General features: G+C 40.8%; 1 protein-coding gene across 1 annotated transcript; it reads right to left on the bottom strand.

Annotated features, from left to right (window-relative positions):
• Positions 1 to 5,340: 5,340 nt before the first annotated feature.
• On the bottom strand, positions 5,341 to 17,456 carry LOC113055386 (uncharacterized). Its single transcript, XM_026221673.1, has 6 exons — positions 17,321 to 17,456; positions 16,897 to 17,217; positions 16,494 to 16,793; positions 16,336 to 16,380; positions 5,485 to 5,565; positions 5,341 to 5,396 (listed from the first exon to the last, which is right to left on the bottom strand). Exons 1-6 carry the CDS (start codon positions 17,379 to 17,381, stop codon positions 5,341 to 5,343), a joined length of 864 nt encoding a protein of 287 aa, XP_026077458.1. The 5' UTR covers positions 17,382 to 17,456.
• Between the last annotated feature and the right edge of the window lie 1,648 nt (positions 17,457 to 19,104).

Here is a 19,104-nt window from a genome sequence, read left to right as displayed (position 1 = left end):
CTATTTCAAATCTTCCAATTATGTCAAAAATTTTAGAAAAAGTTGTGTCAGCTCAATTGAGCACCTTCCTGCATAAAAATGATCTGTATGAAGAATTTCAGTCAGGTTTCAGGCCCCACCATAGCACAGAAACTGCACTTGTTAAAATTACAAATGACCTGCTCCTTGCGTCAGACCAAGGCTGCATCTCATTTCTAGTCTTACTTGATCTTAGTGCTGCGTTCAACACCATAGATCATGACATACTCATAGATAGATTACAAAACTATACAGGCTCTAAGATGGTTTAGATCCTAGCTGTCCGATCGCTACCATTTTTTTTATTTAAATGGGGTGTCATCTCATTTGTCACAAGTAAAACATGGAGTGCATCAAGGATCTGTTCTAGGTCCCCTTTTATTTTCAATATACATGTTGCCCCTTGGTAATATTATTAGAAAATACGAAATTAGCTTCCATATTTCCAATGTTACAAAAACTGCATTCTTCCATCTTAGAAACATTGCCAAGCTACGAAACATGTTATCTGTTTCTGATGCAGAAAAGCTAGTTCATGCATTCATGACCTGTAGACTGGACTATTGTAATGCACTTCTAGGTGGTTGTCCTGCTTCGTCAATAAACAAGCTACAGGTAGTCCAAAATACAGCAGCTAGAGTCCTTACCAGGTCAAGAAAATATGATCATATTACCCCAATTTTACAGTCTCTGCACTGGCTACCTATTAAGTTCCCTATCAGTTACAAATTATCATTACTTACCTATAAGGCCCTAAATGGTTTAGCTCCTGCGTACCTAACTAGCCTTCTACCACGCTACAATCCATCACGCTCCCTAAGGTCACAAAACGCTGGACTTTTGGTAGTTTCTAGGATAGCAAAGTCCACTAAAGGAGGTAGAGCTTTCTCACATTTGGCTCCCAAACTCTGGAATAGCCTTCCTGATAATGTTCAGGGTTCAGACACACTCTCTCTGTTTAAATCTAGATTTAAAATGCATCTCTTTCGCCAAGCATTCTAATAATGTGTCTCTTAAATTGTGAGTGTAGTTGTATCTGATCAAATGTGCATTTTTATTCATTAGCTTGGGTTAAACTAATTTTACTTTGTTTGCTTAGCAGCTATGCTAATGATGTCTCCATTTGTTTCTCTGTTTCTGCTGGATCTTCATCCCATGGTAACTAGGATTTACACAAGCTCCAGTCTGGATCCAGAACACCTGAGAAGAGATGATGCTGACCCTCAGAGGACCTCAGATGACGCTAACCCTGAATCAACAAACAGAACTAACAAATATTGCTACAAGTGTGACTGCATCATATAACAATTATTAATTAATAATATTAATAATGTTCATCGTCTAGCTGACTACGTCTTGTATTATTTTTTTTCTAAAAATCCTGTCAAACATGCTTCTTCTTCTTCTTGTTCGTCCATCACAGTTGATGATGACCATGGCACGTTTTGTCATCTTGTTGGGTTTTGATGAGTGCGAAGATAGCTGAAGAGGCCAATCCGAGCCCGGAATTCCCTTTGGCACACTGGACAGGTCAGGGAGGATATAGAGCTCTGAGTTACAGCCACATGTCCTTCCTTGGTAGATTTGTGCTGCTGCCTCTTCAAGATAGCACAGGAGCTTCTCCTGCTCTCACATAGGACTGCACCATCCTGGAATTTTCTTCTCCAGGCAGGTCGGTCCTGTGCTAGGGATTCCCAGCTTTTCAGGTCGAGTCCAAAGTTCTTCAAGGAAGCTTTAAGGGTGTCCTTGTAGCACTTTTTGGGGCCACCTTGTGCTCGCTTGCCATTTTTCAGCTCGCCAAAAAAGACTTGTTTTGGAAGTCTCACGTAGGGCATTCTGGTCACGTGGCCAGTCCATCTAATCTGTTCCTTCACAAGCATGGTGTAGATGCTGGGGATATTTGCCTTGCTGAGGACTTCCGTGTCAGGAATTCTGTCTTTCCACTTGATCCTCAGCAGTTTCCTCAGACAGCTCAGGTGGATATGATTCAATTTTTTGGCATGGCGCTGGTAAACTGTCCAGCCTTCGCACCCATACAGAAAAGTTGGTAAGACAACAGCCCGGTAGACCTTCAGTTTTGTCTCCTGCTTGATGCCAGTCCTCTCCCATACCGAGTCACGTAGACGTCCAAAGGCTGCGCTGGCCTTGACAATCCTGATGTTAACTTCATCATCTATGTGTACAGCACGAGACAGTGTACTACCAAGGTAAGTAAACTTGTCAACGGCTGAAAGCTTTTGCCCATTCACAAAGATGGTTGGCTCAGTGTAGGCTTTCCCAGGATCAGGTTGGTATAGGACTTCAGTCTTCTTTGTGCTGATTGTTAGGCCGAAGTTGTTGCAAGCTGAGGAGAGGTGGTCCATACTGTCCTGTAGATCTTTATTTGAGCCAGCAAACAGAGCACAGTCATCAGCAAACAAAGGTTCTCGAACAGTGACTTCCTCCACTCTAGTTTTGGCTTGCATCCTGCGCAGATTGAATAGCCCACCGTCAAAACGGTAGATGAAGTTAATCCCAGTGTTGTAATTCTGGAATGAGTGTTGCAGAATGGCAGAGAAGACCATGCTGAAGAGCGTTGGTGCTAAAACGCAGCCTTGCTTCACCCCGTTTGTGATTGGGAACGGATCAGAGAGTTCTTGCTGGTCTCTGACGCTGGCCATCATGCCATCATGGAGATTGCGCACAATGCCAATGAACTTGTCTGGACACCCATACTTGGCCATGATTTTCCATAGGCCCTCCCGGCTGACTGTGTCAACGAAAGCCATATATAGATCAACATTTTGTTCTTGGCATTTCTCCTGTAACTGCCGAGCAGTAAATACTATGTCAGTGGTTCGGCGGTCTTTTCTGAAACCACACTGACTCTCAGGTAGCAGACCCTGGTCTAGATGGACAATTAGGCGGTTCAGAAGAATTCTTGCCAAGATTTTGCCAGCGACTGATAGTATGGAGATGCCTCTATGGTTGTCACAGTCCTGCCGTTTGCCTTTCCTTTTATATAGATTGATTATAGTAGTATCCTTGAACTCCTTGGGAATGGCTTCTAATTAAGTGCAGTCTCACTAAGGGCAGAAATATCCACATTATATCTGGCTAGCTCTCTGCCCACGAGGGCGGTGCGTCTCTCAGGTCTTTTTGATCCAGATGTGTCCATCAAGGTGCGCACATTCCAGGCGCCAACAGTGAGTGGTATCACTTTGGTCTTTTTCATTTTATTTGTTTTTCTTTCTGTTTCTCGACCGCAAGTACGGGATTCCCCCCAGCTGCGGTAGGCTGGCCAGGATGTTTTGAAGCAGACAATGTTTAGGGTACCTTTTCTAACCCTTTCCTCACTACGGAGGTGAGCAGTGTTATCCTGAATAGGGCTGCTCAGCCACTCAGGGTGCTGCCGGACTTTACTGCTGCTTTGGTCCAGTCAGGGAACGACCAATATCCTGAGCCGCCTGTGTGCAGGTTTGCGGCTACAGCTTCCAGCATATCCATGCCTGCTGCTTCGTCGCTCACCCATCGCCACAGGACTTGGATAATGACGATGGTAAGAAAAAGTGCCATGACTTGCGCAGAGAACTTGGATTTAATTGAGGGTGATTTGCGCAGCATTCAACCTCACTCTCTCGACCAGCCACATCTGTACCCAGTGGCAAGACGTAGTAAAGACGACTGGAGATGGTCCTGGTTGCAGTAGAAGGTCCAAAGACCTGTTTAGGTGGAATTTCCTCCCCCAAGGGCTCCACGCGCCCAAGCTCAGACAAGCGGAGTTTTCCGGGTTAACCGCCGCCCGGGGTTCGGCGTTAGCAGCTGCTGACTGTACCGACTCACCAGGGATGTTGAGCCTGGTGTGCGCCTACGGTAGCAACTAGAGGGCTGGGCCTGATGTAACAAGCCTGAAGCACAACTAGCTGGTCAAACATGCACAAACTGACAGTCACCACCATAAGCTACTACTAAATATTGTAGAAACATTATTTCCTGTAAAGTTGCTTTGTAACGATTTGTATTGTAAAAAGCTCTATACAAATAAACTTGAATTAAAAAAAACTTGAACAGGTCCTTTCCAATCCTGTGTGTTTACGTGTGTCTCGAGCATGGCAATCTTTGAAGCATGGTCTGTCATGGCCATTTGAATTTGGTCTAGCTTTGTGTTGAAACGGCGGTATTAAAGTCTGCAGAAAGAGTGGTGCGGTGTTCCTCAAGAAGGCTAGCGATGGCTGCCATGTTAATCTCTTTGCCGTTTTTTGGGAACTTAAGCACAAGCTTGTTTTGCTGAACTTTATTCTTGTACATACAGACTCTGTTTTGAGCAGTGTATAAAGTACTGAATGAAAAGGCTTTCTTTTACCATATGTAAATATATAAACATTTTTTACTTCTTGCTTGACTTCAAGCAGCAAATCTCTTTGATCGGTATTCGGTTAGTTCATGTGAAATGCCAGACACTTGTCCTTGAAAGAGGACGAGAGTAGACAGCTGCAGTCATCCTCTAATCGTGTTTGTGGCAGATGTATAAGTGTAAAGCTATAGTGCTTTACTGACCTGGTGGAGTAAGAATACACTGCTTCGAGTCAGAGCGGATGTTGCATGACGTCATGTGTAAAGGGTCTATATGCTTATTCTAGACACATCGGTGCTGTGTGACTCACACACTCAGGAGCTACAGAGCTGACTGAGACTCTGCATGAGCGACAGCGTAAGAGTTCAGAGCTGTTTTCACTATATAACTAGACAAGAAACTGGACCGGATGTGCCTTTCTGACATAAAAACATGTTGCAGCATGATGTAGTTGGAAAGACAATCATTCATATAATGTAAGGATTTAATATGGACCCACTTTATATTAAGTGGCCTTAACTACTATGTACTTACATTTTAATTCATAATTTAGTACAATGCACTTATTGTGTACATACATGTTTTTACATTGTACTTATATAAAAAAACGACATGTAATTACATCTGTATTTAATTTCTGTAATTACATTTATAATTACACTGTTGACCCATACTTTACACCTTAACCCACCCTTAAACTTACCCATACCTCCAACCCTCTCCCTAACCTTACCCCTATCCCACCTCAATAGCTGCAAAAGTGTTTTACAATACAATATGAACACAGTAAGTACATTGTACTTATTTTTTATGTAAGTACATAGTAGTTAAGGCCACCTAATATAAAGTGGGACCTTTAATATTATATTTTATGTATTCAGTACAGTATGGAGCACTGGAAAATATCCTTTAAAACTGTATGCAAATATCCATAAAATTCATAGACATGAAGATAAATCTCTAATCTGGCCTGTTATTTGTAGAGTATTTTATTCTATTATTGTATTAATATCTATTTCCGCTGGCTGCTGCGAGTCCTTCCTCTCTGCAAAATAATTGAACACAAAATCATTTACTGAGCTCTCGTGAGTGCAGATTGTTTCAGATCAATGTGAATTATCTGAAAAACTCACCAGCTTTTCTTGCACAGATGATCTGAAGAAGAATCACAGTAGGAGCAGCAAACACCGCAAACTCAACAATAATCAAAATCACTGCAGGAAAGATGGAGAGATGAACACAATCAAGACTTTGTGAATGAAATCAAAAGGTATCAAATGATGATCAGTTCTTCAGATTGACTGTTTCAGCATTAATGAGAATGTACCTCTGAATAATGATCCAGCAGAACTACAGACTTCAGATTCTGCCGGATCTCTGATCGTTATGAACATAGAAACAAAACATCTGAATACTTTAGCTTCGGCGGTAACCGGCGGACAATCAAAATCATAACTTTAATAACAAAATAAACACAAAACAGCAAGATAGCCCCTCGAGGACGACTATCATGCACAAATAAGGAGCAAACACAAAATAAATCCAGGCCTGGTCCTCTCTCGTCCTTCACTGTTGTCGCTCCTGTTTTATATCCTTCCATCTCCTCCGTGGGACTCGAGACCACTCTACCGACCTCGCCCCGTTCCACGGCTCTCAGCCCCGCACCACTCATCACATACCCCCATCGGCCCCATCTACCCCCCCCCCCACCTTCCCTCCAGGGGGGACCGCTCACGGGGCCTGCGGGAACCTGGGGGTAGGACAGACGAGGCTAGAGAAAAGGAGATGGAAGGATGAGGAGCGACAGAGACGAGAGAAGGGAGAGAGTAAAAAAGAAAAAAGAAAAATTCTGGTTCCCAGACGCACTGGCGCTCGGCCCTCCACCAGGTGGGGGAACTCCTCCGCGGTGCCTGGTGGTGGCACTGGACAGCCCTCGGCAGACGGCACGGCACTCCTCCGCCGCCTGGTGGACGGCGACGGCTCCTCTGGTTTTGGGCAGCCGGCAGGAGTCCCCCGTTCCCTGCTCCTCCCCATCATGGCAAACGGCGCCGACTCCTCCGCTCACTCACGGATGGCAGCCGCCCCTCCACATCCCCGGCAACTCACTCCAGCCCATCGCCTCGAGCGTCCATGGCGGCACACTTTCTCGCCTGCTTGATGGCACCGCGGATTCACCACTGCGGGGAGGGATCTTCAGCAGTGCGTCCCTCCTTCTCCCCGGTTTCGGCACCAATGTAACAATAAAAACTCCATAATTATGGGAAGAAGGAGGCAGGAACCGGTGGACAATCAAAATGAAAACTTTCATAATAAAATAAACACAAAACAAACACAACTAAAATCCAGGCCTGGTCCTGTCTCGCCCCTCACTGTCGTCGCTCCTGTTTTATATCCTTCCATCTCCTCCGTGGGACTCCAGACCGGTGGGTCGAGAAGGTGTCACTCATTTCCAATCACTCCACCGGCCTCGCCCACGGCTCTCGGCCCCCGCCCCACTCGTCACACTTCACGTCACAAACAAGATAAACATGTGCCAGACCTGTGTGAACTACATGAATAAATGAAAGTGTCTCATATGTAAATGCGCTCCTAGAAGAGAGAAAAATACACTCTTCTTCTGCTCGTACTCCAAGACTCCTCAAATGATCGAGAAGCATGACTCATATAGTTATTGAAAATAAGGCCATGCCAATTTAACCATGCTGTAGTACAATCTTTGCTTAAGAAACAGAGTTTGGATGAAAATTGCGTTGATAATTATCAGCCTGTTTCTAAGCTTTCATTTTTATCAAAACCTTTAGAGAAAGTTGTATATTTACAATTGGTTTCCTTTTTAAATGCAGCTAAATTAACAGAAACTCTCTTCCCATTCTCTGCCCATCATAGCACTGAGTCCGCTTTGCTTAAACTATTCAGAGACATTTTGCTTGTGGACAGTGGTAAAAATTCAATTCTAACGCTTCTTGATCTTACAGCTGCTTTTGATACATTTGATCATGATATTCTTCTCTGCCGGATTTGTTTTGTATTGCTTTGCAGAGAGACAGGTCTTTTACGAGTTAGGTAAGTTTTCTTCATCTATTGCTCCTATTATCTGTGGAGTGCCCCAAGGATCCATTTTAGGGCCACTCCTTTTTAATTTATATATGCAACCTTTGGGAGACATTATTAGGAGACATAATGTTTCATTTAATCTATATGCTGATGATACCACGTTGTACATACCACTGAAAGCTGACGGGACCATTGAACCCTTATTGGCTTGCCTTGGGGACATCAGAAAATGGCTGTCCAATAGCTTTCTTCGACTAAATGAAAATAAAACGGAGGTAATTGTCTTTGGCCCCCCTAAGTTGAGAAGTGGTCTCATAAATGAGATAAGATGATCTTATCTCTCAGATCATCTTATTCCTGTTTCATCCTCCAGATCTCTAAGATCTTCTGATAGAGCTCTTTTAGATGTCCCTCGTTCACACTTAAAAACGAAGGGGTGATAGGGCTATTTCTATTGCTGCCCCCGTCTCTGAAAACCAACTTCCACTGGACATTCGCCATTCAGGTTCTATTACAACATTTAAAATGAAGTTGAAAGCATATCTTTATTCCCAGGCTTTTTACATTTTTACATTTGTATTTTATCTATGTTCCATTATTTTATTGTGTCATCTGTTTTGCTTATTTTATGTTTCTTTTTTAACTTTGTTCAGCGCTTTGGTCAGCCTTGCTATGATAAATGTGCTATATAAATAAACTTTACTTACTTTAATTATTACAGTATTTCACAATTGCTAAAACACTAAGCCCCATTCTCTGAACCCAATGCTCAGTGGCCTAAACCCATTTGTCGAATCAGTCACTTTGTAGGCAAAATCTTAAACAAGTTCAGGTAGTTAAGACACTGTTTGTAAATCTCATCCACTCTTTTTGTAAAACTTTAAACACATTCTTACTCACTGAAACACATTTTGCACTGTGTTGCAAAATGGTAAATACATGTGGCAAAAGTTCAACAACTACAACACAACTGTCAAAGTTTACACACAACAACTCAATTGTTCACACTTGTTTCTAATGATGAGATCGAATCAGTTGTCTAGAATATAAGCCAGTACAGGTGACCCAGGTACAGTGAGTGTTGATACCACGATGGATGGAAACAATGTGAGAGGAAGAGGAGGAAGAGTTTGTGTAAGAGGTGGTGGACGAGGAGGAAGAGTACAAGGACAACTGTGGCCACCATGATCAGGACATTCAGAGAAGAGAACAGGTAAATGTATTGTTTTTCTAATTTGACATTTGATATAGTACATCAGTTTGTCAATAGAAAGGGGAGTGTTGAAAAAAGAAAAGATTTAGAATACAATTTACATATGAATGGGATGTCCATTACTATTGTTTCTGTATGTATACATTTTTAAGAGCATTTTCCCTTTTGTAGAATTGCTAGACCACCAAATGAGGGTGGAAGGGCTCTCATTGTTCATATAGTCCGTCAAAAACAATATCATCCGACTGTGTGAAATACAGCAAAGACTCCATTGCAACAGGGTAAGCATGAAGCAAGTGTACAGAGTTCCCTTTGAGCGTAATTCAGAAAGGGTCAAAGATCTACGATATCAGTATGTGTAAGTAAGTGTACACTTTCATCACTGATGCTTACAGTACAAGTTTGTAACCTACAGTTATTATCCTATACTGTTACTGTAACTGCACTATATTGTAGTGTATGTAAATCAGGAGTCCATATAAATATGTACATACACTTTTGCAGAAGTATGTCTTTCTGTTACACTTACAAAACTAATTATTTATCTATTTTATATATAGAGGGTGTTTGAAGCAGAATGAGTCTCTCATTGACTTTGATTTTGCAATTGCACAATGTTTTGTGTAATACGCTTTGCATTTAGAGTTGTCTTTGTTCTTTGGGTTTACTTTATTTTTATGATGAAAATACAGAAATATTATAATGTACTTGCAGTACTTACAGTATGCAATATATTTGCTGTACTGAGTTGTGAATTATTTACTTTTATTTATGGCAATATTATTTTCTATATGCAATAAAAAAAATCATGCCCTGGACGGTGTGTTGTCAATTTTTTGATGTAGTGTCTAATGAATGCTGATGAGTGTTTATATATTGACTGGCTGTGTTTATGTTTTGAAAGCATTGTTTGATTTTGAGCACAGATCAAATGGTTTTGAGGCAAGTGTTTGATTTTGCCAGAAGAGTCAGGGGTTTTGTGAATAGTTTAAAGACTGGGTTTTATTTTTAAAGTTTTGAGAATATGGGTGAAGGTTTCAAGAAATGTGTTTTAGCAATTGTGAAATACTGTATTATCATTATTTATTTATTTTTGTCTTGGGAGGGGCGATTCTAGGATTTTCATTCTAGTGGGGGCTCAGCCCCATACACACACACACACATGAAAGAGTGAGTGTGTGTGTGTGTGAGAGAGAGAGAGACAGAGAGTGTGTGCAATAGTTTTGAAAGAAGCTTTTGCTTTTGCATGTTGTGAGTGTGTTTTGTGGGTAGAGTTTTGAGAAATGGAGCCATAGTTTCAAAAACAGTGTGTAAGCACTTGTAAGGTACTTGTAAGGTACTTTTCTGGAAACATTTAAAAATGCTGCAGTGTGTTTGACCATGAACACAAACGTCTTTACTTTTACTGTAGTATTTTGTTAGTTAGCTCCTGACACAATCTCACTGTAGATACAAAAGGGTTAGTTCATCGAAAAATCAAAATTATGTCATTAATAACTCACCCTCATGTCATCATATTGGTTTGTTTGAACTCAGAGGGAGTGTCAGCCACATTAAAAAAGTTAACAGCTTAAGTCATTTGTGGATTAATGCGTATTGGAGACGCGAACCGTTTAAAATGATTCAGTTCGATTTGGTGAACTGGTTCAAAAAGATCCGGTTACATTGAGTGACTCAAAACTGCTTTGTTTTGAACTGTCTTACAACAGACACGGAAGAGAAGACAATGCTGAATAAAGTCATAGTTTTTGCTATTTTTTTTATTTAACGGACCCTCTGATGTCACATGGACTACTTTGATGATGTTTTTATTTCCTTTCTGGACATGGACAGTAGACCGTACACACAGCTTCAATGGAGGGACTGAGAGCTCTCTGTCACGTTCGGTGATACAGGAAACACAGAGAGATCCAAGTGCAGGTATGAGATTTTATTAAAGGGCAAGTGCTAAGGGGTAAGCAGTCCAGGCAGGGTCCTTGGCCTGTTGGTGTCGCTGTTGGACAGTGTTTTCTCTACTTCCTGTTGGCCTTCTGTAGCTAATCATAGCTCCGTGTAGCTGTTTTTATTTTATATTTTTTTCTCTATAATCTTTCTTACTATCACTGTCTGTTTGTTTTTTGTTTTTTTTATTGTAAAATATAACTTAATTCACACCATATTTCTGATATTACCGATCAATCTTATCAGATTAACTTTGACCTTCACTCTTCCGTGACTGCAGTACACCTGCAAAGCGTTAGCACTCGTTAGCTTGTCATTACCGTTTTCTTTTCTCCTCTCCTCTCTCACGCTGCAGTTTTTCATAAGTTCATCAAACAACCGCAGTAAGAATATTTCATCAAGCACGGTGAGTAATGGCTTCTCCTACAATTGTTATTTGCACCTCTTGCCACATGTACAGTTTATCTATCTCTGTCGCTGATGAGGGATTCACATGTGATAAATGCAGGGAAACAGTTAGGCTGACAGAGAAGATTTCAGAATTAGAGACACGCATCCAAACTTTAATTGAGGACAGTAAGAATGTTAGGGCTCTAGATACGGCTTTGGATGCATCTAGCTCAGGGACTCCTGTACATTGTTCGGTTCCAGCAGAGCCCCTGCAGCAGGGCAACTGGGTGATGGTGAGGCAGCGTAGTCGTGGGTCAAAACACCGCTCTTCTGTTCCGATCAAAACATTAAACAGGTTCTCCCCACCAAGTGATGCACCCACTGAGAAACCTGATGAAAGTGCTCTAGTTATTGGCGATTCTATTGTACGGAACGTGAATATAGAGACACCAGCCACCATAGTCAAATGTTTACCGGGAGCCAGAGCGCCTGACATCTTGGCAAATTTAAAAGTGCTGGCTAATGCTAAACGTAAATACAGTAAGATTGTTATTCATGCCGGCGCTAATGATGTTCGACTTCGCCGGTCGGAGATCACTAAAAATAACTTTAAAGAGGTGTGTGAACTTGCAAGCACGATGTCAGACACTGTAATATGCTCTGGTCCCCTCCCTGCTTACCGTGGTGATGAGATGCATAGCAGATTGTCATCACTCAATGGCTGGATGTCTAAGTGGTGCCCACAGAATAACATAGGTTTCATAGACGATTGGACGAGCTTTTGGGGCAGACCTGACCTGTTTAAAAGAGATGGTCTTCATCCCTCCTGGGGTGGTGCCGCTCTTCTGTCTAGAAATATGGCACATAGTCTTAGTGTTTATACTTGACTAACTGGGGCCCAGGTCAGGAAGCAGACAGACTGGCTAAACCGACCATCTGCTAGCTGCCTCCCGTCACAGAGGTCAGTTAATTCTCAGCACATAGAGACTCTTTCACCTAGATATCACACTATAGAGACTGTGTCTGTTCCCCGAACTAGAAAATACAAAAAACGTCCAAACCAAGTTAAGGTTAACAATTTAATTGAGGTTCAACAAATAAAAATCAAATGCTATATGGATAAACAAATGATAAAGCTTGGCTTATTGAATATCAGATCCATTTCTACGAAAACACTTTTTGTAAATAATATGATAACTGATCATAATATAGATGTGCTCTGTTTGACAGAAACTTGGCTAAAACCTGATGATTACATTATTTTAAATGAGTCCACCCCCCAAGATTATTGTTATAAACACGAGCCGCGTCTAAAAGGCAAAGGGGGAGGTGTTGCTTCAATTTATAACAACGTTTTCAGGATTTCTCAGAGGGCAGGCTTCAAGTATAACTCGTTTCAAGTAATGGTGCTTCATATAACATTATCCAGAGAAACCAATGTTAATGATAAATCCCCTGTTATGTTTGTACTGGCTACTGTATACAGGCCACCAGGGCACCATACAGACTTTATTAAAGAGTTTGGTGATTTTACATCCGAGTTAGTTCTGGCTGCAGATAAAGTTTTAATAGTTGGTGATTTTAATATCCATGTCGATAATGAAAAAGATGCATTGGGATCAGCATTTATAGACATTCTGAACTCTATTGGTGTTAGACAACATACTTCAGGACCTACTCATTGTCGAAATCATACTCTAGATTTAATACTGTCACATGGAATTGATGTTGATAGTGTTGAAATTATTCAGCCAAGTGATGATATCTCAGATCATTATTTAGTTCTGTGTAAACTTCATATAGCCAAAATTGTAAATTCTACTTCTTGTTACAAGTATTGAAGAACCATCACTTCTACCACAAAAGACTGCTTTTTAAGTTATCTTCCTGATGTATCCAAATTCCTTAGCATATCCAAAACCTCAGAACAACTTGATGATGTAACAGAAACTATGGACTCTCTATTTTCTAGCACTTTAAATACAGTTGCTCCTTTACGCTTAAGGAAGGTTAAGGAAAACAGTTTGACACCATGGTATAATGAGCATACTCGCACCCTAAAGAGAGCAGCCCGAAAAATGGAGCGCAGCTGGAGGAAAACAAAACTAGAGGTATTTCGTATTGCTTGGCGGGAAAGTAGCATATCCTATAGAAAAGCATTAAAAACTGCTAGATCTGATTACTTTTCTTCTCTTTTAGAAGAAAACAAACATAACCCCAGGTATTTATTCAATACAGTGGCTAAATTAACGAAAAATAAAGCCTCAACAAGTGTTGACATTTCCCAACACCACAACAGTAATGACTTTATGAACTACTTTACTTCTAAAATCGATACTATTAGAGATAAAATTGCAACCATTCAGCCGTCAGCTACCGTATCACATCAGACAGTGCACTATAGACCCCCTGAGGAACAGTTCCACTCATTCTCTACTATAGGAGAGGAAGAATTGTATAAACTTGGTAAATCATCTAAACTTACAACATGTATGTTAGACCCTATACCATCTAAGCTCTTAAAAGAGGTGCTTCCCGAAGTCATAGGTCCTTTTCTGACTATTATTAATTCCTCATTGTCATTAGGATATGTCCCCAAAACCTTCAAACTGGCTGTTATTAAGCCTCTCATAAAAAAGCCACAACTTGACCCCAGAGAACTTGTTAATTATAGACCAATCTCGAATCTCCCTTTTCTGTCCAAGATACTAGAAAAGGTGGTATCCTCACAATTATATTCCTTCTTAGAGAATAATGGTATATGTGAGGATTTCCAGTCAGGATTTAGACCGTATCATAGTACTGAGACTGCTCTCCTTAGAGTTACAAATGATCTGCACTTATCATCTGATCGTGGGTGTATCTCTCTATTAGTTTTATTGGATCTTAGTGCTGCGTTTGACACAATTGACCACAACATTCTTTTGCATAGACTTGAACACTTTGTTGGCATCAGTGGAAGTGCATTAGCATGGTTTAAATCGTACTTATATGACCGCCATCAGTTCGTAGCAGTGAATGAAGATGTATCATATCGATCACAAGTGCAGTATGGAGTACCTCAAGGCTCAGTACTAGGGCCGCTACTCTTCACGCTTTATATGTTACCCTTGGGAGATATCATCAGGAAACATGGTGTTAGTTTTCACTGTTATGCTGATGATACGCAGCTCTATATTTCCTCACAGCCCGGTGAAACACACCAATTTGAAAAACTAATGGAATGCATAGTCGATATAAAAAATTGGATGACGAGTAATTTCTTACTGCTAAATTCAGAAAAAACAGAGGTGTTAATCATAGGGCCTAAAAACTCTGCTTGTAATAACCTAGAACACTGTCTAAGACTTGATGGTTGCTCTGTCAATTCTTCGTCATCAGTTAGGAACCTAGGTGTGCTACTTGATCGCCATCTTTCCTTAGAAAGCCACGTTTCTAGCATTTGTAAAACTGCATTTTTCCATCTCAAAATTATATCTAAATTACGGCCTATGCTCTCAATGTCAAATGCAGAAATGTTAATCCATGCATTTATGACTTCAAGGTTAGACTATTGTAATGCTTTATTGGGTGGTTGTTCTGCACGCTTGGTAAACAAACTACAGCTAGTCCAAAATGCAGCAGCAAGAGTTCTTACTAGAACCAGGAAGTATGACCATATTAGCCCGGTCCTGTCCACACTGCACTGGCTCCCTATCAAACATCGTATAGATTTTAAAATATTGCTTATTACTTATAAAGCCCTGAATGGTTTAGCACCTCAGTATTTGAATGAGCTCCTTTTACATTATACTCCTCTACGTCCGCTACGTTCTCAAAACTCAGGCAATTTGATAATACCTAGAATATCAAAATCAACTGTGGGCGGCAGATCCTTTTCCTATTTGGCGCCTAAACTCTGGAATAACCTACCTAACATTGTTCGGGAGGTAGACACACTCTTGCAGTTTAAATCTAGATTAAAGACCCATCTCTTTAACCTGGCATACACATAACATACTAATATGCTTTTAATATCCAAATCCGTTAAAGGATTTTTTAGGCTGCATTAATTAGGTAAACCGGAACCGGAAACACTTCACATAACACCGTACTTTCTACATCATTAGAAGAATGGCATCTACGCTAATATTTGTCTGTTTCTCTCTTGTTCCGAGGTCACCGTGGCCACCAGATCCAGTCTGTGTCCAGATCAGAGGGTCACTGCAGTCACCCGGATCCAGTACGTATCCAGACCAGATGGTGGATCAGCACCTAGAAAGGACCTCTACTGCCCTGAAAGACAGCGGAGACCAGGACAACTAGAGCCCCAGATACAGATCCCCTGTAAAGACCTTGTCTCAGAGGAGCACCAGGACAAGACCACAGGAAACAGATGATTCTTCTGCACAATCTGACTTTGCTGCAGCCTGGAATTGAACTACTGGTTTTCGTCTGGTCAGAGGAGAACTGACCCCCCAACTGAGCCTGGTTTCTCCCAAGGTTTTTTTCTCCATTCTGTAACCGATGGAGTTTCGGTTCCTTGCCGCTGTCGCCTCTGGCTTGCTTAGTTGGGGTCACTTCATCTACAGCGATATCATTGACTTGATTGCAAATAAAAACAGACACTATTTTCAACTGAACAGAGATGACATCACTGAATTCAATTATGAACTGCCTTTAACTATCATTTTGCATTATTGAGACACTGTTTTCCAAATGAATGTTGTTCAGTGCTTTGACGCAATGTATTTTGTTTAAAGCACTATATAAATAAAGGTGATTGATTGATTGATTGAAAACCAGAGTATCCAAATAAACAAGAAAACAGAGAAGAACACACTACAAGAGCAAGACAAAGGATTAGCATTAACATAAAACAAGGACTCCATGACACATACTCAGACAGACCGGGTATAAATACACGGAAGGTAATGAGGGAACTGGAGACAGGTGGGGAATAATCAGTTAACCCAAACAAGTAGGAAGGTGACCAAATAAGGGAACAGACAGTTCATAAAGTGACAGACACCATGGGAAAGGAGGACACCTAGTGGAAACCCAGGGAACACAACCCAGACACTGTGACACTCTCTGACTAAATCTAAAATATCTTTAACTGTGTTCTGAAGATAAACGGAGGTCTTACGTGTTTGGAACGACATGAGGGTGAATTATTAATGACATAATTTTTTTCGATGAACTAACCTTTTAATGTCTCTCACACTCTTCTGACCTCAGAATAAACCAGCAAATAAACTCTTTCTCAAACTGTTAGTGATTCCCTGTACTCCATCTCTTAATGTCTTCAGAGAGGAATTCATTATATCTAGATAGTGATTTAAGAAGAAAACAGTATCTGAGAGCCGCTGTAAAGCACTGTGTGATGAAGACAGTGATGATGTACCTTTAATTACGTGTTTGTTCACTGCTGTTGTTGAATCAGCTTCAGCTGTGAGAGATGAATATTAGTTCAGCTTAGATTATGACAATCACACAAGATAACTTTAGCATTAGTATTCTGCTAGCACATCTAACAGACTGATTGATGAGATGTTTTCTCACCTGAACTCTTGACAGTGTATGTGACTGAGGTCTTGACATGATCTCTCTGAGTAACTTCACATCTCCACTCTCTGTTGTCATCTTCATTCAGGAGTGTTTTATTCAGAGAGATAATACAATGACCTGATGAGGATGATATCTGATATCTGGAGTCTGATTTAACACCAGTCTGATTCACCCAGAACAGATCAATTCTCTCAGAACGGATCCAATCATCACAAGAGACTCGAGGATATGAATACAGCTGACAGAAGAGAGTCACAGAGAGACCTGAACTGATCTCAGTGTGTGAGGATGAGACTGAAACACAGAATAACACACACATCACACACTCTACAGTCATCAGGAGAGATTAAATCAAGAATTTACCCTTTTTAAAATGACCACATAATCATAAAGCTACCATGAAGAACATGCAGATAAACACCAGCATCAGGTCCTTGTTGTCTGTATTTCACATATTGTTGACATCTGTACAACCCAGAGTCTTCTGTTGAGATGTTCCTGATGTTCAGAGAGCAGTTAGACCCCAGACTCAGTCTCTCATGTCTCTCTGTGTCTCTCTTCTTTATCCCTAAACCAATCAGTTCAACTGTTGAATTGCTGTGTCTGTTATTATAGAGCCAATCAGTTGATGTACAGTCCTGAAGAGCATTATTACAGGGCAGACGGACATCTTCACCAGAACTGATGAACACATGAGCATCATCCACTCCACTGACACCTGAAACACAAGAACATCTGATCATTATGTTATATATTAATAAATGAAACTTTACACTGAACTCTTTGACAGGAGTTTAAGGAGCGTGTAGAAGTGTGTTCACCTGTGAGAAGTGAAGAGAGAAAGATCAGTCCCAGCAGACACAGATGATTATTATCAGACATTTTCTCTTTCTCTCAGTCTTTCTCTTCAGTATATGATCTTATCTCTTTCTTTAAACACTCCCAGCTCTTCCTGTGTTTGTTCATTTCCTCTGATCTACAGACTGAGTCATGTTCTGATGGAGCTTTAGAGACAGTTATAAAGAAGTGCTGCTTCACTTTTGTCTGTAAATATTAAATCAATATTTTACTTATCTTATGATCCTTATCCTTACTTTTTTAACTCTAACCATAAGCACTGACCTGTGGAAACACAAGACTCAGAGACGATGATGATTTGTTGTGAAACATGTTCTTCAGTGTGAGATCTGTGTATTGTTAACCACACAGACTCAAACCACATCTGAACACAATCTGAATCACTGTTTCACTTTTTCCTTTCAGCATTTCCTCTTCATGATGTTACTTTTTAGAAACAAAGTCATTGAGTTATTAACAATTAAACTGGTTACTGAAAAGATGTTCACTATCAATGAGTTCCTTCCTTCAGTCAGAACAAGATATGATGCTTGTGAAGGATGGTTCAGAAGAGAGCGTTATATAAAGGGGTTTGAGTAACTAATAATTAACATGTAGACCTGTAAATATATATAACAAGAGTGAGATGAGAAGAAGAAGAAGAAAAGAGAGAGTAGTGACTACACGGAGTGTGTCGCCGTGCAGTAAATGTATTCATTCACTTAAACAAAGTATTGGGATGTTTATTTAACGTCGTACGGAAGTTTAGGTGATAAACTCCTGCATTAGTCGGTTGTGTAAGAGCATTTGATACAGAGTCAGGACTGTGATTGACCGCACGTCCTGATTTTGCTGAGTTAGATGTGTTCCTAGGTCAACATATTTTGTTGACCCTGGTACAACATTTTACTCCAAAAATATATTCTTGACCCTATCCCTACACCTAAACCTAACCTTAACCATGAGTAATCCCTAAAATCTGAGGAAATGATAGATGAATGACACTGATGTACAAGCACCAAACAGTGATTTTAAGCGTAAACTTCACAAAATCTATAAACTTGTTCTTCAAATCTGATTGGTTAATCACAATGTTGTCCCAGGGACAACAAGGAACATGTCTCACTTGGTAAAATCAGGTTCTGCGTGATTGACCAGAGATTGAGCTCCTCCAGTAACGTTGGAGATGAGGAGCAGTTGGGGGTTCGATGTCTTGCTCAAGGGCACCTAAGTCGTGGTATTGAAGGTGGAGAGAGAACTGTACATTCACTCCCCCGACTCACAATTCCTGCCGGCCCAAGACTCGAACTCACTACCCTTCGATTACAAGTCCGACTCTCTAACCATTAGGCCACGACTTCCCCCTAGATGCTAAGTACATGATAAAACAATGATAAAACAATATTTTTCCATCGGAATGTGTTTTACAATTAACAAAACACGTGCAATTTGTGCACCAAGGTCTTTGAAAGATATTACATTTAAATATGCATTTAGCAGATGCTCTTATCCAAAGAAACTTACAGTTCATTTCAGGCTATCAATTTTTACATATCATGTGTTCCAGGGGAATTGAACCCCCAACCTTGCGCTTGATAGTGCAAAGTTCTACCATTTGAGCTACAGGAACACTAGAGTTACAGACAAAAGCCCCTTTCACACTGCACGTCGGACCCGCAATATTCCCGTAACATTGCCTGGTCACCTTCTGTGTGAAAGCAACCACGTCCCGGAATTGATTACCGAATCGAACCCGGGTCGGGGACAT

This window comes from Carassius auratus, chromosome 3, assembly GCF_003368295.1.
Source record: "Carassius auratus strain Wakin chromosome 3, ASM336829v1, whole genome shotgun sequence".
Lineage (NCBI taxonomy): Eukaryota > Metazoa > Chordata > Actinopteri > Cypriniformes > Cyprinidae > Carassius > Carassius auratus.
The sequence above is the reverse complement of the archived record's forward strand: the minus strand, read 5'-3'. Positions and strand labels throughout refer to the sequence as shown.

Excerpts from the sequence above, each read along its gene's own strand:
- LOC113055386 (XM_026221673.1), bottom strand. The coding sequence starts at position 17,381 with ATGTCTGATAATAATCATCTGTGTCTGCTGGGACTGATCTTTCTCTCT. Across the intron at positions 17,218-17,320 it reads TCTCTCTTCACTTCTCACAG|GTGTCAGTGGAGTGGATGAT; the intron begins GTGAACACACTT and ends CTTGTGTTTCAG. Across the intron at positions 5,397-5,484 it reads CATCTGTGCAAGAAAAGCTG|AGAGGAAGGACTCGCAGCAG; the intron begins GTGAGTTTTTCA and ends ATTATTTTGCAG.